This window comes from Lolium perenne, chromosome 7 (genome assembly GCF_019359855.2).
Source record: "Lolium perenne isolate Kyuss_39 chromosome 7, Kyuss_2.0, whole genome shotgun sequence".
NCBI lineage: Eukaryota > Viridiplantae > Streptophyta > Magnoliopsida > Poales > Poaceae > Lolium > Lolium perenne.
The window spans coordinates 103,926,949-103,949,244 of record NC_067250.2 but is presented as its reverse complement, the minus strand read 5'-3'; the positions used below and the strand labels follow the sequence as shown (position 1 = coordinate 103,949,244).

Here is a 22,296-nt window from a genome sequence, read left to right as displayed (position 1 = left end):
CCCCACTTGACTTGTTGCCTTTGCCCATACATGAGAGAGTTAATATGGAGGCATCCAAAAGGGCAGATTCTGTGCGAAAAATCCATGTGAAGACTAAAGAGTTGATAGAGAAGAAAGGCAAGAGCAATGCTGCAAGGATGAATAAGAAGCGCAAAGAGATGTTGTTCAAGCCTGGTGATATGGTCTGGGTACATTTTCGCAAGGATAGGTTCCCGAAGCTGCGGAAGTCTAAGTTGAAGCCTCGTGGTGCTGGTCCTTACAAAGTGCTTGCCAAGATCAATGATAATGCATACTCGATAGATCTTCCAGTTGATGAGTTTGGTGTCAGTAATTCTTTCAATGTTGCTGATTTGACACCATATGACGGAGAAGACCTTGGAGCGTCGGGGTCGACGTCTTTTGAAGGGGGGGAGATGATGAGGACATCCCTATTACACCATTACCTCCGTCACTGATAAATGAAGATGAACCTGCTGTGAATCTCAAGTCCAATGAAGTTCGGATTGGACCAATTACAAGGGCTCGTGCGAAGCTACTTAAACAACAGGTGAACTTGTTTCTAAACGGTACTTTGATTGATGAGAACTTTATATTGCCTAAGTCCTATTACTTATGTATCATCGGGTATCAAGAGGAGACGAGCATCGCACGAGGAGGAGAGGAGCAGCTGGACATGAAAACGGACGTCAAGATAGACGTGAAGCTGGACATGGAGCTGGACATGAAGATATCTCATGGACGCGCGAGGGAGGAGTGGGAGGCATGCGCGAGAGAAGAAGAAGACGTCTAGGCCGGTCCAGCACCCGGTTAGACCGGCCTCCAGACCGGCCAGCCCGGTCCCTGGCCTAGTTGACCGGGCGCCAACCGGATGCGATGCATCGTACCGGATCAAAACCGGAAAACCTCGCAACTTTCCGGTTGCCGCTCGGTTGACCGGACGCCAGACCGGCCGACCCGGTCCCTGGTCCGATTGACCGGATTCCAGACCGGATTCGTCCGAGTCTGTCTCGACCAGATCTATTCTGGGTCGGTTATTTTTGTATCTTTTCGACCAGAACTCGTCCCGGACGCCTATATAAGTGCCCAGGATGCCCCTAGCTGCTTTAGACCACGTTTAAGATAAACCCTAGTTCTTAGTTGTTTGCTCTAGCAAAACTATTAAATCCCTACACCATATTGCTTGATATTGTGTAGATCCTGAAAAAGTCTTGTGTGATCTGCTGTTCCATTGGAAATTAGACGGTTGCAACTTACCGCTTCGTGGTCGGCGGCTACGTGCGCAAGTGTGTGGAGTTGCGAATATCTTGCATGGTTGAGAGCTGTTGCATTGGCGACAGGGACCAATCGAGAGATCTCGTTGCGTCATACAAGTTATCATCCACTACATCGTCATGTTTCTCCGCTGCCATCACCCCGTGATCATCATCACCACCGTTGCTTACTGAGAAGATCGGGCCACCCCTTATCAACCGGTGATCTGACTAGTGAACCAGGTTTATTCGTTGCTCCAGTTTTTTACACTATGCTCAAAGATTTGTTATTCTTCTTCTACTATATTAGAATGAACAGAGAATCAATCTGAGGTTGAATGGTTAGGAGGGTGGTTGTACCCCCAGTCCATCATAATTCAAATTCTAGGTTTAACATCTGTGTGTCTCATAAAGGCGAAATATTTATTTAGTGGGAGGCGACATCCCCGTCAACGACGAGGTGCATGTGATAACTTCGTCAATTTCAAAATCCAACCCGCCGGCTCGGTCTTCCAAAGGTTCTCATAGGGATAGAGTGTGTGTGCGTTTATAGAGGTAAGTGTATACGCGTGTATGTAGGCGCTGCGTTTGTACTGTGACAATGAACAGTTTTTCTTTAAAAAATGGAAAAAATAGAATGAACAATTTCGCCTCTTTGGACGTTGTCATCTTTTTCGCTTGGTTCCATCGCCGTCAATGGGGGCTGGGGGCTGCAGAGCCCGGAGCCTTGTCAGCCTCGCCGTAGCGCCCTTGTCAATGCTTTCCTTTGCCTCCTTCCCAGGAGGAGCCGTACAGCACTGGGTGGCGAAGGGTGTGAGGTCCGCCTCACCGCCACTACCGCCTCGACGGATCCCCCTTCTTCTCCACGCGCAGCCGCCCAGTCTATGTGCGGTGAGGCCCTTCCGTCCATCACCCACCAAATTAAGATTCTGCTGCCCATTAGCGTGCGTTACGCCTTTCGTTTCATGGCCACACATTGCGAATTTTATTTTTATTTTTATTTTTGCGAGCAAAGAGTAAATTAGTTGATTGTGATTTGTGAGCCCTAGGGCCTTGCTATTACGAATGACCTGCGGTAATTTTCAGCATAGTCCTTCTGGTGGCACTGACGATTTCCTGCAACACCAGCATGCACTTCTGTGCTCATATAATTTAGCACGTTTGTTGTTGAGTAGTTGAGAGTTGAGGATGAGAACATGCCAGCTCATATACTGTAGTAGTTTGATGTTGTTTGGGTGAGCATGAAGTCAAGATGCGGATGGCAATGGAACCTTGCTAGATTGGATTCTTCAAATTCTGTACTGCTCCGTAATTATTTGTCAATTGAAGCAACCGATATTGGACGGTTTAGTAGGTCAGAGACTCTACGTTTCCTAGACATGTTTTAATTTTGATCTCGCCCTCACTCCCTGAATTGACATGAAGTATAATATTTCCTAGATAGGCTACATTCCTTAGCAAGTCGATTTGTCGCTGAATTGACAGGTATGATATTTCCTAGAAGCCTAGCCTCTCTTTTCAGCCCTTTTCAGGAAGAAATTGTGCTAAAGCTTGCGCGATATGATGGTGTCTTTCTGAGGACTCCGTGTTTACGGTTTTTTAGCTGGAAAGTTCCTAATCCAGGTTGTTTAGTAAATATAGCTGATGGAGGGCGGTGATGGAAAGACTAGACACATTCTCTGTCAATGGAAATTTCAAGGTAGTCATCTCAGTAGCATGAGCAGTAACTATATCGGGTTTAAGATTCGGTAAGTCCGGATACATTGTGTCAAGTCCTTGCAGTTTAATTGGATATTCCTGACTGTCGGTAATTGAAATGGTTAGTGCTTTTCCGTGGTATACTATTTACGGTTAAATGGATTATGCTCATCATAGCAATATTACATCATATGTATCACCGGATCGATGTTGTTTTCATGTTACAGCGCGAGGCCATCCTCTGTGTCGGCAGATTGTGTTGTATAAAGTAAATCCATAGACGTGTAAGCTGTCCTTGCTGTCACTTCGGAACAGAAATTGTATCATCAGCTTGTTTTCTTCTCATTTGATGACTAGGATTTGAGGTGTTTACCAGGTTATGCTGTTAGTAGTTCCCATTTGTTTCACATCTCATTGAAAAAAAAACACAGTTTTGTTACAGGATGACTATATTGTTTGGTGGAACAGTACATGAAAATTACTGACAGTGACTACTGTTTCCCTATATCTTATCACTTGGTTATGTGTTGTACTGTCTTGATATAGACTTACAACTGTAGGGGGACAAAACTCCCCGGTTGGTTGCGTGAAACCCATGACTAACTACATGTTCAAGGAAGATGATGTATGGGATGGTTGGTATGGTCCTATGTGTTTGTGGATCCTTCTCTCATAAGTGCTGATATTGATAAGATTAATACACATGTACGTATGGCAGAAGTGTACTGTTCAGTTAAATTCTTCTGTGCTGTGAGAACCTGGCAGAGCCGCAAAACCCAGCATTTTAAATAACAGTCTCAGCGAGCACAGACACTGAATGTTTTGGCGCAGACTACACCACTGGGACACACTGGCCATGCCTGATTTCCCTAAAATGCTACGTGTAAAGCATCCTGTGCTCAGATCATAATCTCGGTTCATACAAACATGTTACAAATGCAGCTTGCAATAGACATATGCAGGTAAGAGGGTTCCCCATGGTTTGGTCAGCTATATGCACTATTGGTGACGAAGTGGCTGATGGAATCGTTGCGTAAGGCAGCATACCTGTATGCCCCTGTGGGAAATGGAAGCAACAGCAGCCATACAGGCAAAAGGTAAGCTGTTCTTTTCAGATAAAATCGTACTTTTTAGAGTTATCTGCAATTGAATTGTTGTTGTGCTGAAAAAAATAATTGGTAGCTAGGACATCATGCTATTCTTGCATCTCCAAGAATTGAGCATTGCTCTATGTACTGAGTTGATTAATTTAGATACTATTAAGCCATGTAGTATTGAATTGCACAAATTTGCAGGAATCAACTTAGTCTCAGATTTTTGGCAGTATGCCTGAATCTGAAAATCATGATGCTGCAGTACATATGCATGTTATTACTTTTATTTTGTACAGGGACTTAAATGTTGCAAAGTTTTACTGTACCACAGATGGAGGCTCTTGCTTCCTGATCACATATTAACTGAATCACTGTCGCTATCATTATATACAAAATTCATGAAAATGCTACACGCTGGGTTATAAATGTGCAAGCACTGCCACCCATTGCAGTTGCAAGGGAGCTGTCGCAGCCATTTTGTCTGATGCTTGTCTGCAAGAGTTTAGTAGCTCACACAAGGCAAATATAAGTTTGTTGGTAGGCTTCTAATCCAGGGATTGATCAACCAGTGTAAGTCTGCAGCAAGTAGCAGATGGGGAGGCAGCCGTGCTGTGACAAGCAGGGGGTGAAGCGGGGGCCGTGGACCGCGGAGGAGGACAATAAGCTTGTCAGCTTCATCCTGACACACGGTCGATGTTGCTGGCGAGCGGTGCCTAAGCTGGCGGGGCTGCTGCGCTGTGGCAAGAGCTGCCGGCTACGGTGGACTAACTATCTTCGCCCTGACTTAAAGCGTGGTCTTCTCACTGCTGATGAGGAGCAGCTCGTTGTCGACCTCCACGCAAAGCTCGGCAACAGGTACAACTGTGTTTATGGGCATATCATAATGCTACAATATTATAGCACAGGTCCATGCATGCTTACACGGCATTTCGCATGTCAACCCATCTGCTGCATTGCTATGGAAATTTATATGATTAACTAAGTATTGAAAAAATGCAGGATATACTTATAAAGCAAAACTTTCTAGCATATTACATGCATATTGTACTCATAAATGTTTTGTGTGTATGTTTGTGACCACAGCTCAGTTTGATGCATGTGGGCGTCTTAGTTATTGCAAGACGCAGAGTAGCACATTTGTTGCTGTGATAGATTGCTTTCTATTTTTGTATTGTATATCAAAAAAGAAAAGCCGCGGCTGTACATATGTGTTCTGACTAGTTTGAGAGTAATCATAATATGCACAAAGCCTCGTATTCCAACCAACTGAATTCCTACACAATGACCAAAAGTTGTAGAGTGTTGTGCACATGGTATCATTATCCGTCCTCAGAACTCCATTCTCCTCCTTGGCTCGGCTCTCAGCATAAGACAATCTTAGACTACATAGTGGGGACTGGGGAGTAACATATTTAGTAACATCAACAACATGCAATCCAACTAAGCATTTTGATGACATGGCATGCAATTAATTGAGGAAAGAGAGATAGTGGTAACTAGCTATGTTACCATCACATCACACATTTCAAGGGAAGATGAGTCTACAACTTAACAAATGTACCATTTTATGTTACTACATCTATGATACTAACCACTATGGTGGTAGTAACATAGAAGAGTAACATGTGCATGTTACTACCTAATGTTACTACCCACTATGACTAGTCTTATGTAGAAATAAGCCCTTCCACACATTAAACAAGGTTACATCTGAATTAACATATTTGCTTTATTTCTTTTGAATTGAGAAAAAAATCTCTAAATTTATTTTCCTAATGCAGTAACTCCGTTCGAAAATACATGGCGTCTTAGTAAGCGGGCCTCCAACTTTAACCTTGTAGGCTGGTATTTTATATGAAAAACATTCTATTTATTATGTGAAAATAGTATAATCATATTTTTAATGAAAAATAGTTTAAAACTACCATAATTTTCTATTGTGTACTAAGATATTCATATGAAAAGTTAAGGACAAAATTACATGCTTTAGATCGTGTCAATATTCAAAGAACATGTATTTACCAATAGAGGGAGTTGGACTGTTTATCCTCTTTGTTGTTTCCCTGCCTTTTGACATTCTTGAATTTTCAATTTTTTCAATTAAGATCTCCGCCGTAATTATTGCACCTAAAATAGGTAAATATTGTGTTGTGTAGCCTCCAGATGTAGGTATGTGAACTGAAGACCACTTTAAAAGTAATAAAACAAAAGTACCAACACCCATTACTTCATTAGGTCATTCTAAAGCTAGCCCTTTATGTCTATCTCAAATTTCACTTTGCAAAGAAAAGGAGGCTAAATTGTGAAAATGTTTGAAATAGGTGAACCATTAGATTACTAGCTTACAGCAAGCTGCCAAAACCATTGAAAATAGCTGACAAGCGTAATTTTTCAGTGTTTTTTTGCTCTAAATTTTTTCGGTGTTTTGCCTGCAAGTCCACAAACAACTTGATACTACCATACCAGTTTAATTACCTCCTAATGTCTTGCATCCCTATGTGCAGATGGTCCAAGATTGCTGCCGAGTTACCCGGGAGAACAGACAACGAGATAAAAAATCACTGGAACACACACATCAAGAAGAAGCTCTTAAAGATGGGCATTGACCCAGCCACACACCAGCCTCTGGCAAACACCAAGGCGGCTAGCCCAATAGGGACTACATCGCGAACCACATCAGGCAAATCTAGCAACACAGGAAATTATCTGGATTACAAGGAGCCCTGCTGTGAAGGCGTGTCAATGCCCATGGATTCATCAGAACAGTCGAGCAGGAACACAAGCGGTGACAAGCAGGATCCATTTGCGAAGTGGCTGTTAGAGGAAGAGCTGCCCGTCGATGAGCCATGGCTTAGTTTTGCGAGCAGCAAAGATGACGAGTTCGGCAGCATTACAGGGCAGTTACTGTGGGATGGAACGACAGATTGGTTGCTTGATTACCAAGATTGTGGCATCGGCGACTCAAGCTTGGTTGACCAAGATTTTGGCAGGGGTGACTAGAGTTTGATTGACTGTCCAACGGTTCTCAGCTCATACGAATCAAAATGTTAGATTTAAGATAAATATAGCTTACCAGTGACAAATAGGTGTAGAAGACTGCGAATAGGCAGCAAACTGCACCTGTCTAAGGGCCTTTTTGTTTGGATTTCTAGGTGCTTAGGTACTTTCCACATAATAAAAGCAGGGGAAACGAAACAAAGAGGCTCGTTGTGCGTTTGGGAGTTCTTAGCATAATACTACCACTTTCGTGCTCAAATTCTGGAAAGCTATCACTTTTCAAAAATTTCGCATAAGTTAACAGGGATTAACAATGTTACTGATAAGTGGAGCCCACATGTAAGGATGACGTGGCACAAAACTTGATGAATTTGCTGATGTGGAGAGGGACCTGGTTAGCTAATTAAAAAATGTAAAAGTAAAAGAATAAAAAGTTAGACCGGCCATGGTCATGCATGGCGAGTCCAAGGTGGCAGCCGACCGGAGTGGAGACTGCCTCGCGCCCATGGCGCAGCCCGTCCGTGGCGGCGGGCCTGCGGATGCGGGGAGCTCGATGGCCGGCAACGGCCGTCCTCCTATCCTCCCGTAACACATGTCTGATCGGAGAGGACAACTCGACGGTCGGTAGGACAGCCTCCTCCCCTAGCGGTGGCTGGCCAGCGGTCCGTCCTCCCCTGTCGCAGGTCCGTTCGGACCGGAGAGCTTGGCGGTCTGCAGGAGCCTCTCCGCCTCTTAGCCTTTCGTGGCAGCAACCATGCGGAGCATGGAGGTGAGCGACGGCACCTCCAGGTGGAGTGGGTTACCGAGTATGGGGACGTCGGCTGGATGGGGAGGCGGTCATCCCGCAGCGGCCACAGTTGGGAAGGCAGGGTGCGCCGGCGTCAACATCCTCGATTCCGAGACTTGGAGGACAGGGCGGCTGGCCGGCCGGGCTAGGCCTTAGTCGTGGTGCACGAGCACGACGGGGACGGGAGTGAGATTTTTTCCCTTTTTAAATATTTTTTCTTTTAGATATTCAAATATTCCATTCTCAACTTAGGAAATTGCTGAGACTTTTGCCACCTCATCACTACATAAGGCTGCCAATTGGAGGTTAGTTTTATTTTAGTGCACATTGCAAAAAAACTGTTGTATAGTGGCAGATTTATGGATTTTTTTTTTAAAAAATAGCAATTTTCCAAATTTTGAGCTCAAAAGTGGCAATTTTATGTTAAGAAGTGGTGTGCTTGTCTTTCCCCAAGCATATCATTCTCCCGCATATCAGAAAAAACACGCTCCTCTACCCGAAGCGCTCTATTTATTTGCCCATTTCGTTCCACGAAATTACTCGTATCAGAGAACTGCTACCGCGGAGGCTCGAACCGGACTGGAGATTTGCATGCTCCAACCAGAACCAAAACAAAAGGAGAACAAGAAAAACGAGAGAAAAAAGAAAAAACCTTGCTTGTGGCGTGCTGAGAGGCGAAACGCGAGCGACCCGCCTAGGGTTCCGCCGCTGCCACTCGTTCCACCGCCACCGCCTGAGAGTATCCCCCACCCCTGCCGCCCTCCCCCATCCATCTCCTCCGCCGCCATCGCCGTGGCACACCGGCCTTGTCCTGTCGCCGGACTTCTCCTCCCCCACCCGCAGATCGAAGTCCCCGCCGGCCTTGTCCTCGTCCGCCGCCAGAGCTTGTCCTCGACCGCCACCCGTCAGGTGAGCTCCTCTTGCTTTTTTTTTCTTGGCATACGTTGTGGCGTATTTTCCATACCATGCACACTGCCCGTACTACCGGAAAGAATACTGGTGAGTCGTGACATGTTTTTGCAGCATTGTGGCGTATTTTCCGTACCATTGTACACTGCCCGTGCTACCGGAAAGAATACGGGAAAACTGCGACCCTTCTGTGCAAATCTCCGGAAACCCCACCCCCTCCCTACCCTCGCACGCACGCGACCTCACTGCCGATGCGGCGGTGCTAGGGTTTGCGCCGCCCTCCTATCCGCACCTCCTCCGGCGCCCGCCTCCCAAAATTACCGCCGCTGCCGCCTGTTTCACCCCCCCCCCCCCCCCCCCGCAAGCCCTCCCGCGCGAGCTTCTTCCCCACCAGCGGCGACGACGGGCGGGAGACGTCGTCATCCATCCGGCGCGATCTTCTCCTCCTCTACCTACCCTTCGCACCCGCGTCGACGGATCCCGGCAGCTCCTCCTTCACGCCTCCTCTGCAACCCCTCGCGGACAGGGGCCCGAGGTCTCCCCTGCTTTCCTTCCAAGGTATGACCTTTTTCTTTCTCTGTTTTTTTTTTCTTTTACAAGATGATGGATAAGATAGATGCTCGTAGACCAATGGGTGTTCCATATATGGAATACATCCTTTTTTTTTACGGTTTTGTGCATATTGTTTGTTGGACACGCCTGTATGGATCATTACCAGACATAAGCTGTTCTTGTTTTCATTCAGTTCATTAAAGCATTTGCACTTGAGTAGGTAACCTGACACAAAACCGCTTGAGAAAATGCATCTTCTCTGGACTTTGTTGTGGATCAAATCTATCTATTGCATTACTCCGCTCTTAGGTGAATTTGGAACAGCTTCTAGTAGACCATTAATGGTCAAAATAGCTCTAAGCTAACTCAGATCTTATAGGCGGCTTAATCTCACTGCCCCCCTCATTGCATCCCTTCTCAGCCTCCTAGTGGAAATTCGGTTTTCTTTTCCTGTCTCTATGATTTTGATTTTCGATGAATGAGCCTGTGGCAATGCTTTTACCTCTATTCTATAAATCTAAAACCTGTGTTGTGAACTTGTGATGGAGAGAGGCGGGAGCAAGGGCTAGCTCGTTGACACCCCCTCCTTTCTGGCCACCGTGCGCCCTCTTCGCTCCTTGCTATTTGCCGACCTCTATGCTCCGCACCGCTCGCTCACGCTGGGAGTTCGGGTTTACCCTGAATTTTGAGATCGCGATGCAACTGCACAGCAGAGGCAGTACTAGGTTACCTTGGGAGATTTGGATTTGGCCGGGCTGTGTTCGGGAGATGGGGGACTTTTCTTACTTTGCCTTTTATTGATTTCGGGCCTATCGGGCAATTCGAGTACCGGTACATGTAACCCGAATTTGGCTAATAAAATTCGGGTTTCTACAAGTGCTACCCGATATTGTGTTCGCGTTTTTCGGGTTCGGGCTATACGGGTTCAGGTACGGGTTTTCCGGGTTCGGGTTTATGATTTTATGCCCATCGTGACCGCTCGCCATGTAGGTTACCCTCACGCCGTCTTATTCCTTGTTGCTACCCAGCTCAGGTTCTTCCTTCTCTTGAGTTGGAGCAGTTTTTTTCTTTTTTTCGAGAAACCATTGTTTCTTACTCTGAATGATATGTATATGTGCAGTAGCAACTACAAATTTGTTCGTTCTCTGGATGATACATATATGGAGCAACAACTACAAGATGTGACATATGATGTGCGATGAACAGTGAACAGTTTATTGACCTTATAAGAGAACCTATGTTTGTTCCAAGTATGATATTTGCTAGTGCTTCTTCCATAGCAAAGATGGGGTAGACACTTTCAAGGGATCCGACTGCATTGTCTTTCTTTTTAAGTGTCAGTTATCACTCTAAAATTTGGAAACCGGCAAACATTTTGGAATGTGATATTCCAGGACATTTTGGACTTTGCATCTACTACAGGCAATAAGGTCATATCAATAAGCTGTTCCAAACATGCAGTTACAATTACCCTAGCTATCCGGGGCTTACGTGGACAGCTTACTTATGGACAAGCTGGAGCCGTTTCAAATCCTGTATGGTGGTCTTAAATTGCATGTTAACTAATTGTCTTTGTAAATGTAGGTAATTCGTTGACCTCTTGTAATTAAGAAAACCCTTTCATTTGTCATATTATCATCCACTAGCACAAATGCCCGTGCGTTGCAACGGGTGAGAGCATGAAATGAGATGTAGAAAAATACTATAAATTATGTTTTTATAGTACCACATTTGATGTCCTCCAAATAATAAAAATTACTCCGCTCCACCAAGACCAGAAGCAATCTACGATAACAACTTTTATCTCATCTATATAAACAACGCAATCAGTTTGTAGACAACTCATACACAATAAGGTAATCTTTGACAGAAAGAATATATTGTGTTGACTTTATACACATCGGAAAGTAGGATAAATCGTTTCAGAGTTTCGCAAATCGTCCGAAGCTAGTGCTACTATCCCCTGCTTTAACATGGTGAATGTCTTTACATTTATGCAAGAAGCCATGCATTGCAAAAGGTGTTATGGTACACATGCCGGAGCGAGACACAGGCAGATCCACATATGACAGTGGCTACGTCCAGAAGGCAGCAACGCCACCATACATGTCTCTCTCGCTGCTGGTTGCAGTTGAGGATTGGGGAGGCGCGAGGTGGACTCCCGGCAGTGCACGATGAACACCTAGGCGCTGCCCGGATAGGTGCATGGCGCAAGCTGCAGTACTTCTCGTGGCATGTGGTGTAATGTGGGGCAACGTGAGGTGGATTTCACGTGTGGCGCCTGGTGACCATACTTGTCCTTCATCTCCCTCTCGTTCCTGAAAACAGTAAAAGTTTTGCTTATCCCAATTAAGGGAGTTAAATAGCTAGAGAGAGCGCTTAATTTCAGCACATGGGAGGGAACAGATAATAGAACATTCAAAATATAAACATGCAGACTCATTATAGTATGCAAATCATGGAAACTTTTTTATCTTCGTGTGGCTGTCTTTCCTGCTGAAAACTATGCCTCGAGGTGCTCAGCTGAGTTTGGCAACGATCGAACTTTTTATTCAGATAATTTTTTTTTTCAACACAAGTTAGGTAATCTGAAGTGTGAAGAACGTGTTGTGAACTCTGAAGGTGAATACGTGATGTTCTCCGTATCTCACACTTTTAAAGGTCATGTTAGTGCTTGATGTCATTGTGGATGTGTTTTGATCTTTCTAAACGAATCGCCTATAGCTTCTTGATTACATCTGAACTTGAGCACCTGTCGCTAGCTCCAATCCCTCCTCATCCTCTTCTTGACCATGGCGAGCCCGCGGCGGCGTGGCCTCCTCGAGCAGCTTGATGTTGTCCGCGACTGGCTCCAATCCCGACCCGTCCTCGCCGCTTTTCATGGCTAGCCGTTGGTGGCGTGGCCTCCTGGAGCAACCTGATGTTGTCCAAGACGGGCTCCAATCCCTACTCGTCCTTGTCTTTGCCGCTTTCCATGGCTAGCCGGTGTAGCCTCCTCGAGCAGCCCAAAACGTCCCGTCCGGCTCAAATCCCTACTTATTTTCATCTTCGCCGTCGTAGTTGTATGCACGATTGCACGTACCACTCGTTATCGCTTAACGTGGCGAGCGGCGGAGGTGTGGCCTTCTCGAGCAGCCCAGCGGCGTCCTCGCATCTGGCTCCATGTACATCCTCGTTCTAGAGCTCTTTGTCGCTTGCAATAGTGAGCCGGCAGCGATGTGGCCCGCTTGAGCAGCTCGAACTCTTCGTCGCTTGCCATGGCGAGCCCCCGGCGATGTAACCCGCTTAAGCAGCTCGACTTTGTCCTCATCCAGCTCCAATCCCTCCTCATCATAACAATGGTTGTCGCTAGCCATGACGAGCTGCCGCCGACCTGGTATTTGATCGATCATGACGCTCCGGCCGTACAAATCTTGGTTTAGTAAACCATGTGATAAGATACGATGGCTATACTTATATATGCATGGGCAATATCGATCGCGTTGCAGCCGGACTCTGCATCTGCGTTAGTTAGTGCTGCACCCGGACACTGCTGCCGCTAGGAACGATCATTACGTAAGTAATTTGGCAACTTTCCATCTGTAGTGCCCTGATAAATCACGTACGGTTTGTGGTCGTGTGCCTGCCAGCCCAATAAAAAGAAAGACGGACGAAACGTTTAACGGGGAAGTAACATAGGAACGGACGAAAATTTGACGGACTAAACCACGGAAACGCTTCTCCCTTTATTATTAGGTATAGATATGTGACGAATTTGTTGAGTTACGGGGCTTTCGTGAAGGAAAGAACATGCAGTTCATGGAAGCATTATGGATATGTTGTTATTATCTGGCACCCATCCTTTGCATGTATATACAGTTTGATGACTTCTTTAGCTCCTCACAACTTAATCTATGTTAAATTTAGAAGGTATCTGCATTTAGGTACGAGCATAGCTGCACTTTCTGTCCCGTGTATGTTAAGTTTGCAATGGTGTAATTATATATCTTTTCTTTTCAGGTTTTTTAGAAGAAAAGAGAAAAATCATACATGGATATCATGCAGACAAGTGACTCTTCACATCATGGAATTGTAGAGAACAGCCCTTATAAAATTCCCTATGATAGACATGTGGAAGGTGGCCAACTTGGTGCTTCCTGGTATTTTAGTAGAAAAGAGATAGAGGAGAATTCCCTTTCAAGGAGAGATGGTATTGATTTGAAGAAGGAGTCGTACCTTCGCAAGTCATACTGCACTTTCCTTCAGGATTTCGGGATGAGGCTTAAAGTGTAAGAATATATTGAACCATGAATATTTTATTGTTACATCTTCCTGGTAAATAGAACAGCTGTTTTAGCAGTATTATTTGATTATTGACTGTTCTTTTCTAGTGTATGTAGACAACTGGAAGTTATCTGATAGCTTAATTTCTTTGCAGTTAACAATATCTGAAATAATTTATGATTGATGTCATCCTCATTCTATTATCCAAATTCTAGGAAAGTCTGGTGCACACCTAAAGCATAAATGATTATATTCTGTTGATAACAGTTCTCCTACTATGTGCATGAGTATGGTCTGTACCTTTATTGACAGAACATGAGGGCCTTTTTTAGTTGGAAGCAAAACTCTGCCACAGTTTGTCAAACACCATTAAGGCAAGTTTGACCAAATTAGGCAAGCGTCTAAACCATGCTTAGACACTCTTAGGCTGCGAATCCAACAGGCCTCTAGTGGAAATATTTAATGGGAGGAATACCTAAAACAAACACTGTGAGGATCTCTGTAAGAATTCAAGATGTTAGGTATGCAAAAGTTATTCGGAAGATTACATAGGTTCTAAACGAACATAGAGTGACTTTACATGATAGGTTGTTAAGCATGCTGACTACTCGAGCGCCAGTTTAATCATTTCCTGATCTGGATCCACCTGTCTGGTTTTTCCTGGCATTTACTTGATTACATGGGCTAATTTTTCTTTTTATCATGCGATATCTATATACTATATTGGATATTTTAATATTTTCTGGTTGACTTGTCCAGTGTTTCTTCTGCTTAAGCATTTTTGAAATTGTTAGCATTATATTCTTTCAATCTGTATTTTATTCATTGTTGTTAATTTATACTCAATATAACTTGTTAGTTTTGCTAACTTGTTTTCTGTGGCAACATCTAGAGATGGTTTAATAATCTGATGGTAAAGCTCTCAATTATCAAGCCATGGGTTTTCTCTGTTCAGCTGTGAACCCAGTGGAATTTATGTTTTTTTTCTTCATGAGCACATGGCATTTTCAGGGTTAAGTTTTGAACATATTGGCCCTTAGTCCAGTGTTCTGTTCATTGATTTGTTACTTTAGGGGCCACTGATTCTTATTCAATATCCAACTCTGTATAGTATTTATTTATAGGTCTTATGTGTCCTTAAAGTATGTGTACTGTGAATGTTTATGAATCAGTGAAGATCACTGTGTGTTACTGCATTAACTATGCTCTCTTGGCATGGTTGATAGTCCTATATAATAGTTTTTCCTTCTTATTGATGAATGAATTTATAATGTAGGCCCCAAGTAACAATTGCTACAGCTATAGTATTCTGCCATCGTTTTTTCCTTCGCCAATCTCATGCCAAGAATGATAGACAGGTATGCCTTACTGAAATTTGTACGGGCTTGTACATGTTTGTTGTCAGACAACATATTTTTGGTTTATCCGTCCTATGTATAGTAGGCAGTACATACTAACTGGTGCTCAATCATTAAAGCTGTGCCACCCATATGTGAAAGACATGGAAAATGGTTTGCTGTCACCTGTAGACCATGTTTTATTTGATTCCGTGATTCGGTAACTTGTATCCTTGCAGAAGAGACATGAAGGATAACACTGAGTGTTTTCTTGGACTGCATACATAGAGCATGCTGCTTGCAATATGTTAGCGGTAGCATTTTTCTTATTATCAACTGGCTCTTTGCTTGTTAATGTAAGTTCATTATAATCTGCAGATAATAGCCACAGTTTGCATGTTCTTGGCGGGTAAAGTTGAAGAAACACCCAGACCCCTGAAGGATGTTGTACTCATCTCTTATGAGATCATCCACAAAAAAGATCCTGCTGCGATTGCTCGAATTAAGCAGAAGGTGAGATATTTTAGGTGAATATTCTCTTTGATACTCCCTACCTAGTAGCCTTAGCTATCTGTGTTTCTAGACACTTGTATTTCATAAAGCTGTAAAATTTTGTGTATAGCTGGTAAATTTTATTCCCTGAGCATTCTTACCAAAATGGTAGCTGAGGATATTTGTGCTGTGTGTAGGAAGTGTATGAGCAACAGAAGGAACTTCTGTTGATTGGGGAGCGCCTTGTGCTTGTAACACTTGGTTTTGACATGAATGTGCACCACCCTTACAAGCCCTTGGTTGAAGCTATTAAAAAATTCAAGGTTGCTCAAAATGCACTTGCTCAAGTTGCCTGGAATTTTGTTAACGATGGGTATGCTAAAATTATACTTATCCTTATAAAAATAGTAAATCCCCCATTATACGTATTTACTATACCTTAAAAGGGGTCTACAGGCTACGCACTTCGCTTTGCCTGCAATTTAAGCCCCATCATATTGCGGCCGGCGCAATCTTCCTTGCTGCAAAGTTCCTCAAAGTCAAGCTTCCAGCAGATGGCGAGAAGGTCTGGTGGCAAGAGTTTGATGTAACCCCGCGGCAGTTGGAAGGTTGGTCTCTAGATACAAAGTCAGTAGTGCGTATTTGCACTATTGTATTTTCTTTTATCACAAGGATAGTAGTATACACGCTTTGACAAGTAGCAGCAGTTGTTGCCATGCTTTAGCTGTCTAGGAGTCCTTGAGAATTTGCTGGCCAACATTTCATTATCTTTGTTCAAAATTGATAGCGGAACTAGGCTGGTTAGGTCAAAGACATGGGGGTGTTGCGTGATGTGCACAAGGTAATCTAAATGGGAATGACATGTGGGGCCTGGGACCACCTGTGGATGCAACGAGATGTATTTTTTAGCTTGCTGATTTTCCAGTGGTACTGTGCAGTATTGTCTGTTATTATATTTGTTTGCATAGAACTGATACTCCTTTTACTCCCATTTTCTGCCACGGTTACTGTTGAAGTTTTGATGTTCTTTCTTGCGAAATAACATACATACAAAGGGCCCATTTTTATACCTTTTTGCGATAATTCTTTTCAGAGGTTAGCAACCAAATGTTGGAGCTCTACGAGCAGAACCGTGTTGGGCCACCACCATCACAAGGGAATGAAACCGAAGGGAGCTCTGCAAGTGTGCGTGCTCCTGTGAAAGAGGAGCCTCTTGCCAATGAATCTCATCAAGCGCCTAGACAGTCGAGCATACCAGGCCACCATGGATATGACCACCCTCATCCTGAAAAGCAAAACTCAAACCAGCGAGTACCCAAGATCGAAGCAAGGGATAGTTCTGCTAATAGCAATGAAGGTACCAATATGTCATCGTCAATGATGGATGCGATGAAAAAAATAGATAAGGATAAGGTGAAAGCTGCGCTGGAGAAACGGAGGAAATCAAAAGGTGATGCTGGTAGAAAGGTTGATGTCATGGATGATGATGACCTAATTGAGAGGGAACTGGAGCATGGTGTAGAATTGGCTGCCGAGGATGAGAAAAAGCCCGACAGAAGGCAGAGCTGGCCCCATCCTGCGCACCGCGAGGATCACCAGAACACGGCCCGCAAGGTGGAGAATACCGAAGAGGGCGAGCTGTCCATGGACAGCCACGAATACCGTTCTCCTGACCCTGACAACCGGAAGAGGAAGGACGCGCACGAGCACAGGGGTTACGACCGTGGCGGCGATAGAGATGTCAAGAGGCTGAGGTCATGAGATCAAGTATTCATTGTTGTTGCCCTGGTGACGAACTGACAACTGGTGTTTTGAGCGCCAGTGCGTGGAACCTGGTATTTTCCTTCGCTGGAGCACTCAGATGCTTGTTTGCCTATGTTGAAATTTGAACCTTATGTACTTTAATCTGAAAAAAATGGTTTCCCCCCAGAGGAGTGTGTACATTGTTGAGGCGATAAATGTTATGGGACATTGATCAGCAGTTTCGTGCTGGGAAACGATATGAATTAGCCTGCACCCGAGTGCTGTATAAACTAACTAGATTTGCCATGGTCCCATCCCATCGGGGTCACGTGACTTGAAATACATGGATTCGAAGAAAATTTGGATTGGGATATTTATGCAACTGTTCAGGTTTTGATGCTCTGTTTAGGGTATGCAGCACGCGCATTCCATAGAAGGCATTCAGTTAGTGTGTGTTCGTTTTTCAGACAGGGTGGAATGGAATGGAATGGTTCCATTCCATCACATTCCATCCCATCCCATGTTTCTGTTCGGTTGAAAAGAGAAGTAACTAATCTAAATATGCAATTAATTAGTCTAATTTAAAGGGATTCACAATTAATTAGCCTGGAATGGCTTCGTCTCCGCCATAGCATGGATGAGACCCGTCGGCCGCCCGCCGCGCTTGGAGGAGTGCGGCCGTCCTAGCCACCATCCTGGCCGCTGCGCCCCCAGCCCCCGCTGGCCGTCGCTCTTGGAGGAGTGCGGCCGTCCTAGCCACCGCACCGCCAGGCCCCGCTGGCCGTTGCCCTTGGCTGCCGTCCTATCCACCTCGCATGGCCGCCGTCGTGGCCGCTGCTCCGTCCGCCGGCGGCCGCGCCTTGGCTCCGGCCGGCCCCGCCCTGGCCGCTGCTCCGTCCGCCGGCGGCCGCCCTAGCCGCCGTCCTGGCCGCCTCGCATGGCCGCCGTCCTGGCCGCTGCTCCGTCCGCCGGCGGCCGCTCGCCCGGCTTCAGCGCGAGGAAGGAGGAGATGGATCGGCCACGGGAGAGAGAGAGTGATTAACGCGTGAGAGAGATTAGCACGAGTCGTTCCATCTCGTCCGACCGATTTAGCCGGACGGGTGCGTTCCGCATCTACATGGAATATTCTGTTCCGAGGAATCACTTCGTTCCATCCTTTTATGTAACCGAAGACGAGAATGGGTTCCAGGTGTGGAATCGTTCCATTCCATTTCAGGTCGTTCCAAAACCGAACAGACCCTTAGTGTCCATTGGTACTTGCAGTCATCGTCGGTTCCTGAGAATAGGAAGTGACAAGCTGATGCTTTTCTTCCCTCGTTATACGGAAACAAGACTGCAGCCTGGGATATATGGGCTGCCATATTTTTTTCAAATAAAGACATCCGGTTGTAAGGTTAGGTGAACATCCATCAGGAGCGTAACCAAATGGAGCCCCCTCTCTTCTCTGTTCCCTATCAAAGTACGTCTGAAACCTATGTTTTTTTTTTTTTGCGCAGAAAAGGAAATTATATTAAAGTCCAGTTCTTACAGAAAGACCCAGAAACAAAGCCAGAAATACAAAGAAGACCCCTGGATCCCGATGAAGAAGACGAGCTCGATGCCGCCGGTGGCGCGCCGCCGCCGCTGCACCCCTTGATGGCTTGGATCAGGTGCAGCCCCTCCGCGGACGGGAAGTCGCCGGTCGCCAGCTCCTGAGAACTTACACCGCCGCACCCCACCTCCATCGCCGGACTCCTCATAACCTCCTTCTCCTTATTCTTGGAACTCCGGCTCGACCGCCACGCCGCCGCCGGTGAGGGCTTGACAAACTCGACGGATCCGCGGATCCGTGAGCTCGGGGAAGACGAGAGCTCCACCGCAGAGCTCCGAAGAGCACCGCCGTCGAAGAGGACGAGCTCCATCTCAAAACGCCACGCCGACCGCACCACCACCTTCACAGCACCGCCGGCAGGCCACCTAGAGAACCCTACACTATGTACAAGCCATGGATCGACGATTCCCCGCCCTCCCGCCGCCGGGGCGGCCGCCGGAGGAGGAGGAATCGACGACCCGACGGCGAGCGAGGTGGATCTCCGGTGAGGATTCAGAAAATCGCCCCTCCCTACTGTAGCGGGGGAAGGGGAACGACCAAGCTTCGTTTGTCTGAAACCTATGTTTAACGGTACTTGAGACATAACATTACCAACCAAAACTTGTTTTCGTTGTACTATGTTATATAGTGAATGATATTAAAGTGATAAAGGATTTTTCCCCAGCCAAGTATCTTCCTAGAACCGAGTTTTCTCACCATTGTAAGGATCATTGGAGATGGGCCATCATCGACCAGTTTGGAACTTAAGAACAAGGCATCGGGAACAGTTCCTAAACATGCAGAATTTTTTTATCGGGAACAATTCCTAAATATGCAAAATTTTGTATCTAATTTTTTTAAGAATAAAAAATACGTGTTTTGAAGCTGCACAATACAACGGGTGTACGACCACCTTTGCCGTAGTACCATCGTAGACACTCCTACTTTACATCGTTATTACTACCTGTTGTAAGAGATATATTTGGTTTACACGTATTTGGTAGTTTAGGATTTGTAATCCATCTTCTACCATATTTCTAGGCAAGATTTCGCAGGCTCCTAAGTCTTGTATTCATATATATTCTCGTCCATGAGACTCAGTAATACACACATCATATTCCGCAAATCCCTCTCTCTACCGTTCTACGCTTGTTCTATTGTAATTTCTTTAACTAGAAGGTATTTATTTAATAGTGTGGCTGCTGATCAGAAACTCAATTCGGCTCCCGGGTGCGTATGATCCCTCTAGCATAAAAACATATTTTCAAGTGTTAAAAAATTTAGATAAAAAAATTTACATGTACATCTCCATAATATATGTGTGTTCGTCAAGTTTCACGAAAAAAATGATATTTTTGTAGTCTACGTGAAAAAGAGAAAATTTATCTTGTGACAAGTCTTTGTTTTAGCACCGAATTTTGTCTTTTTAATACACGCCACACGACAACTCGTTTTTTCACAAAACGACTTTGTGAGCGTGTAGCACATAAAGATGTACGTGCGAAATTTTTGTTTCAAATTTTTTGACATTTCAAAATATGTCTAACATGCATTTCAAAATAAAGGGAGCATACGCTCCCATGTGCCAAAACATCACTCTCGGCTGCTGATACCATTTTGTATGTGTTTGTCAAACTTTGTACGATTGGACCTTTTTCTAAATTTATATCGCATTTTCTTCGAGTTAGAACTAAGTAGTACTTCGGTTTTTTATTCAAAGCGTCACTAAGAAATAACCGTTGTCAGACACCGTTGCAGGATCAACTGGCCCGTCCCATTGACAATGCGAGCGGCAAGCCCCTCGTGGCTGATATTTTATCCTGCGTCGAATGGGTAGTCTGTGCAAGTGAACACCTGACGACAAGTTAGAGGGGAAACAGCAAAATAATCATAATGTCATCTCAAAAAAAAAATCATAATGACAGAGCACGCACCATATAATGCCGCATAATTACGCACATAAGTGGGGCTGTCACGTCATGGTTGCCCATAGAAAAAATGAAGTCATTGTTTGTGATATTCATTTTCTTTTAACTAAATAAAAATATATCCTCTTGTCTGTTCTCTGAATACGACGGGTGAACGTACGGTGAATATGACATAATCCTATGCTCTATCACTAAACTACCTGCGTATCTGCCATTGGTCTCTCGCTCGAATAATTGCTCGGACGTTAGCAGAAGTGGTCCTTTTACCGAAGTCTTGTATACCTTGAGATGTTTTATGTGGTTTGCGGCTGTTCATGTTTTTAACCTGTTTTCTTCTGATAAACCGACCATTGTAGGTCTCTCGGCCATTTTCTATCTGTTGAATGGACTTAACATTAAAAAGAAGTGAGTCTACTTCTACTCTACTCAGTGGACATCAACCTCCACATTTACTCCCTTCGAGTCTAGCTAGCGGGCGTCTTTCAGCGCAGGTACTGAGAGAAATGACGAGCCATTATTGGAACGGTTTTGCTAATTCCCGATTAAGTTGTAAATGATTTGGTTGCGTCGTGATTCGTGCTAGTTATCAGTTGCGTGTGAGATTTTAATTGAGAAAAAACATGGAGTTGCTTCGTGATTCATGCTAGCCATGATTTCAACTGAGAAACTTGCCTTGAACTGTTAGATTATTTAGTCATTACATGAGTTGTAACTAGATTTAAATTTATTCTCAGTTAAATAACAATTAATCGCAAATGGAGGACGTTTGTTGCTAATGGGACTTGCAAAGAACAGATTGTTAGAATGGGTTGTGAAAAGGAAATCATGAGACAAAAGCTATTGATAGGATGAAAGATGGAATACAATTGGAAGCTTGTTAATGAAATAGACCATTCCTTTATCATAAATATTACCTCAATTCTAAAATGTAAGCCTATTTAGCTTTCTAAAAAGCTTTACATTTTAAAATGGAGCTAGTAGATTATATAGATATAAAATTGAAAATAAAGGATATACTTTCTTTAGAAAAGGTGGATTCGAGGGTCTGCCTCCCCTCAGATGAGACCCAACGTACGGAGTTCATTGGAGGACTCAAAACCCAAGAAAATGCATTTTAGGTTGGTTTTATTTAGAACAATGGCATTAGATTTCTCTGTCATCTAGATTTCTTGGTCATCTTGGGCGAATCGGTATTCTATCTCGCAACCATACCTTCAAGTACTGACTATTCTATCTCGCAACCATATCTTGCCAGCACGAATTGCAAAGTAAAAAATAATAGGAATCCAATGGCAACCACATGCACCGATGCACGAGATAGTGTCCACTTCCACTCTCATAGGAGACGTGCATGCATCCACGGTGCCGTATACTTGAGGGGTGATATCGACGCTGACAAGCATAGCCCACGAGGAAAAATGCAGGCCGCGACAACATTCAGCTACACACGTCCACGATACAAGTCAAAAATGTCAGAATACGAGTGGCCCGTGCATTTCCCCGCCGGGTTATTCGTTTCCGGCCGGCACCACCAAGCTGATGGCCGGCCGCCGGAAGCTGACAGAGGAGGCATCTCCGCCCGTCCACAACCCAAGATACCAACAAGAACAATTCCGATCGCAAGCCTGCACTCCACATAAATTAGCCGGGCTGACGAACTACATATTTATCGACAC

The 22,296-nt window shown here is 44.7% G+C and overlaps 2 protein-coding genes across 3 annotated transcripts; both read left to right on the top strand.

Annotated features, from left to right (window-relative positions):
• Positions 1–1,895: 1,895 nt before the first annotated feature.
• On the top strand, positions 1,896–7,298 carry LOC127318319 (MYB-like transcription factor ODO1). Of its 2 annotated transcripts, XM_051348789.2 has the most exons (4): positions 1,896–2,141; positions 3,901–4,045; positions 4,612–4,897; positions 6,547–7,298. In XM_051348789.2, the coding sequence occupies exons 3-4, from the start codon at positions 4,635–4,637 to the stop codon at positions 7,040–7,042; spliced, it is 759 nt and encodes a 252-aa protein (XP_051204749.1). In that variant the 5' UTR covers positions 1,896–2,141; positions 3,901–4,045; positions 4,612–4,634; the 3' UTR covers positions 7,043–7,298. The 2 variants fall into 2 exon arrangements, with proteins under 2 accessions (XP_051204749.1, XP_051204747.1); XM_051348787.2 differs by having other exon boundaries at positions 1,896–4,045; positions 4,625–4,897.
• A 1,644-nt stretch (positions 7,299–8,942) lies between these two features.
• Positions 8,943–17,416, top strand: LOC127318318 (cyclin-T1-3). The gene is made up of 7 exons (XM_051348785.2): positions 8,943–9,293; positions 13,287–13,555; positions 14,827–14,908; positions 15,266–15,400; positions 15,577–15,752; positions 15,836–15,987; positions 16,473–17,416. Exons 2-7 carry the CDS (start codon positions 13,317–13,319, stop codon positions 17,138–17,140), a joined length of 1,452 nt encoding a protein of 483 aa, XP_051204745.1. The 5' UTR covers positions 8,943–9,293; positions 13,287–13,316; the 3' UTR covers positions 17,141–17,416.
• The last annotated feature ends 4,880 nt before the right edge of the window (positions 17,417–22,296 follow it).

Bases quoted from the DNA above. Each gene is read 5' to 3' on its own strand.
- LOC127318318 (XM_051348785.2), top strand. From the start codon at position 13,317: ATGGATATCATGCAGACAAGTGACTCTTCACATCATGGAATTGTAGAG. The intron at 15,753-15,835 runs GTATGCTAAAAT...AGGGGTCTACAG, and splicing joins TGGAATTTTGTTAACGATGG to GCTACGCACTTCGCTTTGCC. The intron at 15,988-16,472 runs GTTGGTCTCTAG...AATTCTTTTCAG, and splicing joins AACCCCGCGGCAGTTGGAAG to AGGTTAGCAACCAAATGTTG.
- LOC127318319 (XM_051348789.2), top strand. From the start codon at position 4,635: ATGGGGAGGCAGCCGTGCTGTGACAAGCAGGGGGTGAAGCGGGGGCCG. The intron at 4,898-6,546 runs GTACAACTGTGT...CCCTATGTGCAG, and splicing joins CACGCAAAGCTCGGCAACAG to ATGGTCCAAGATTGCTGCCG.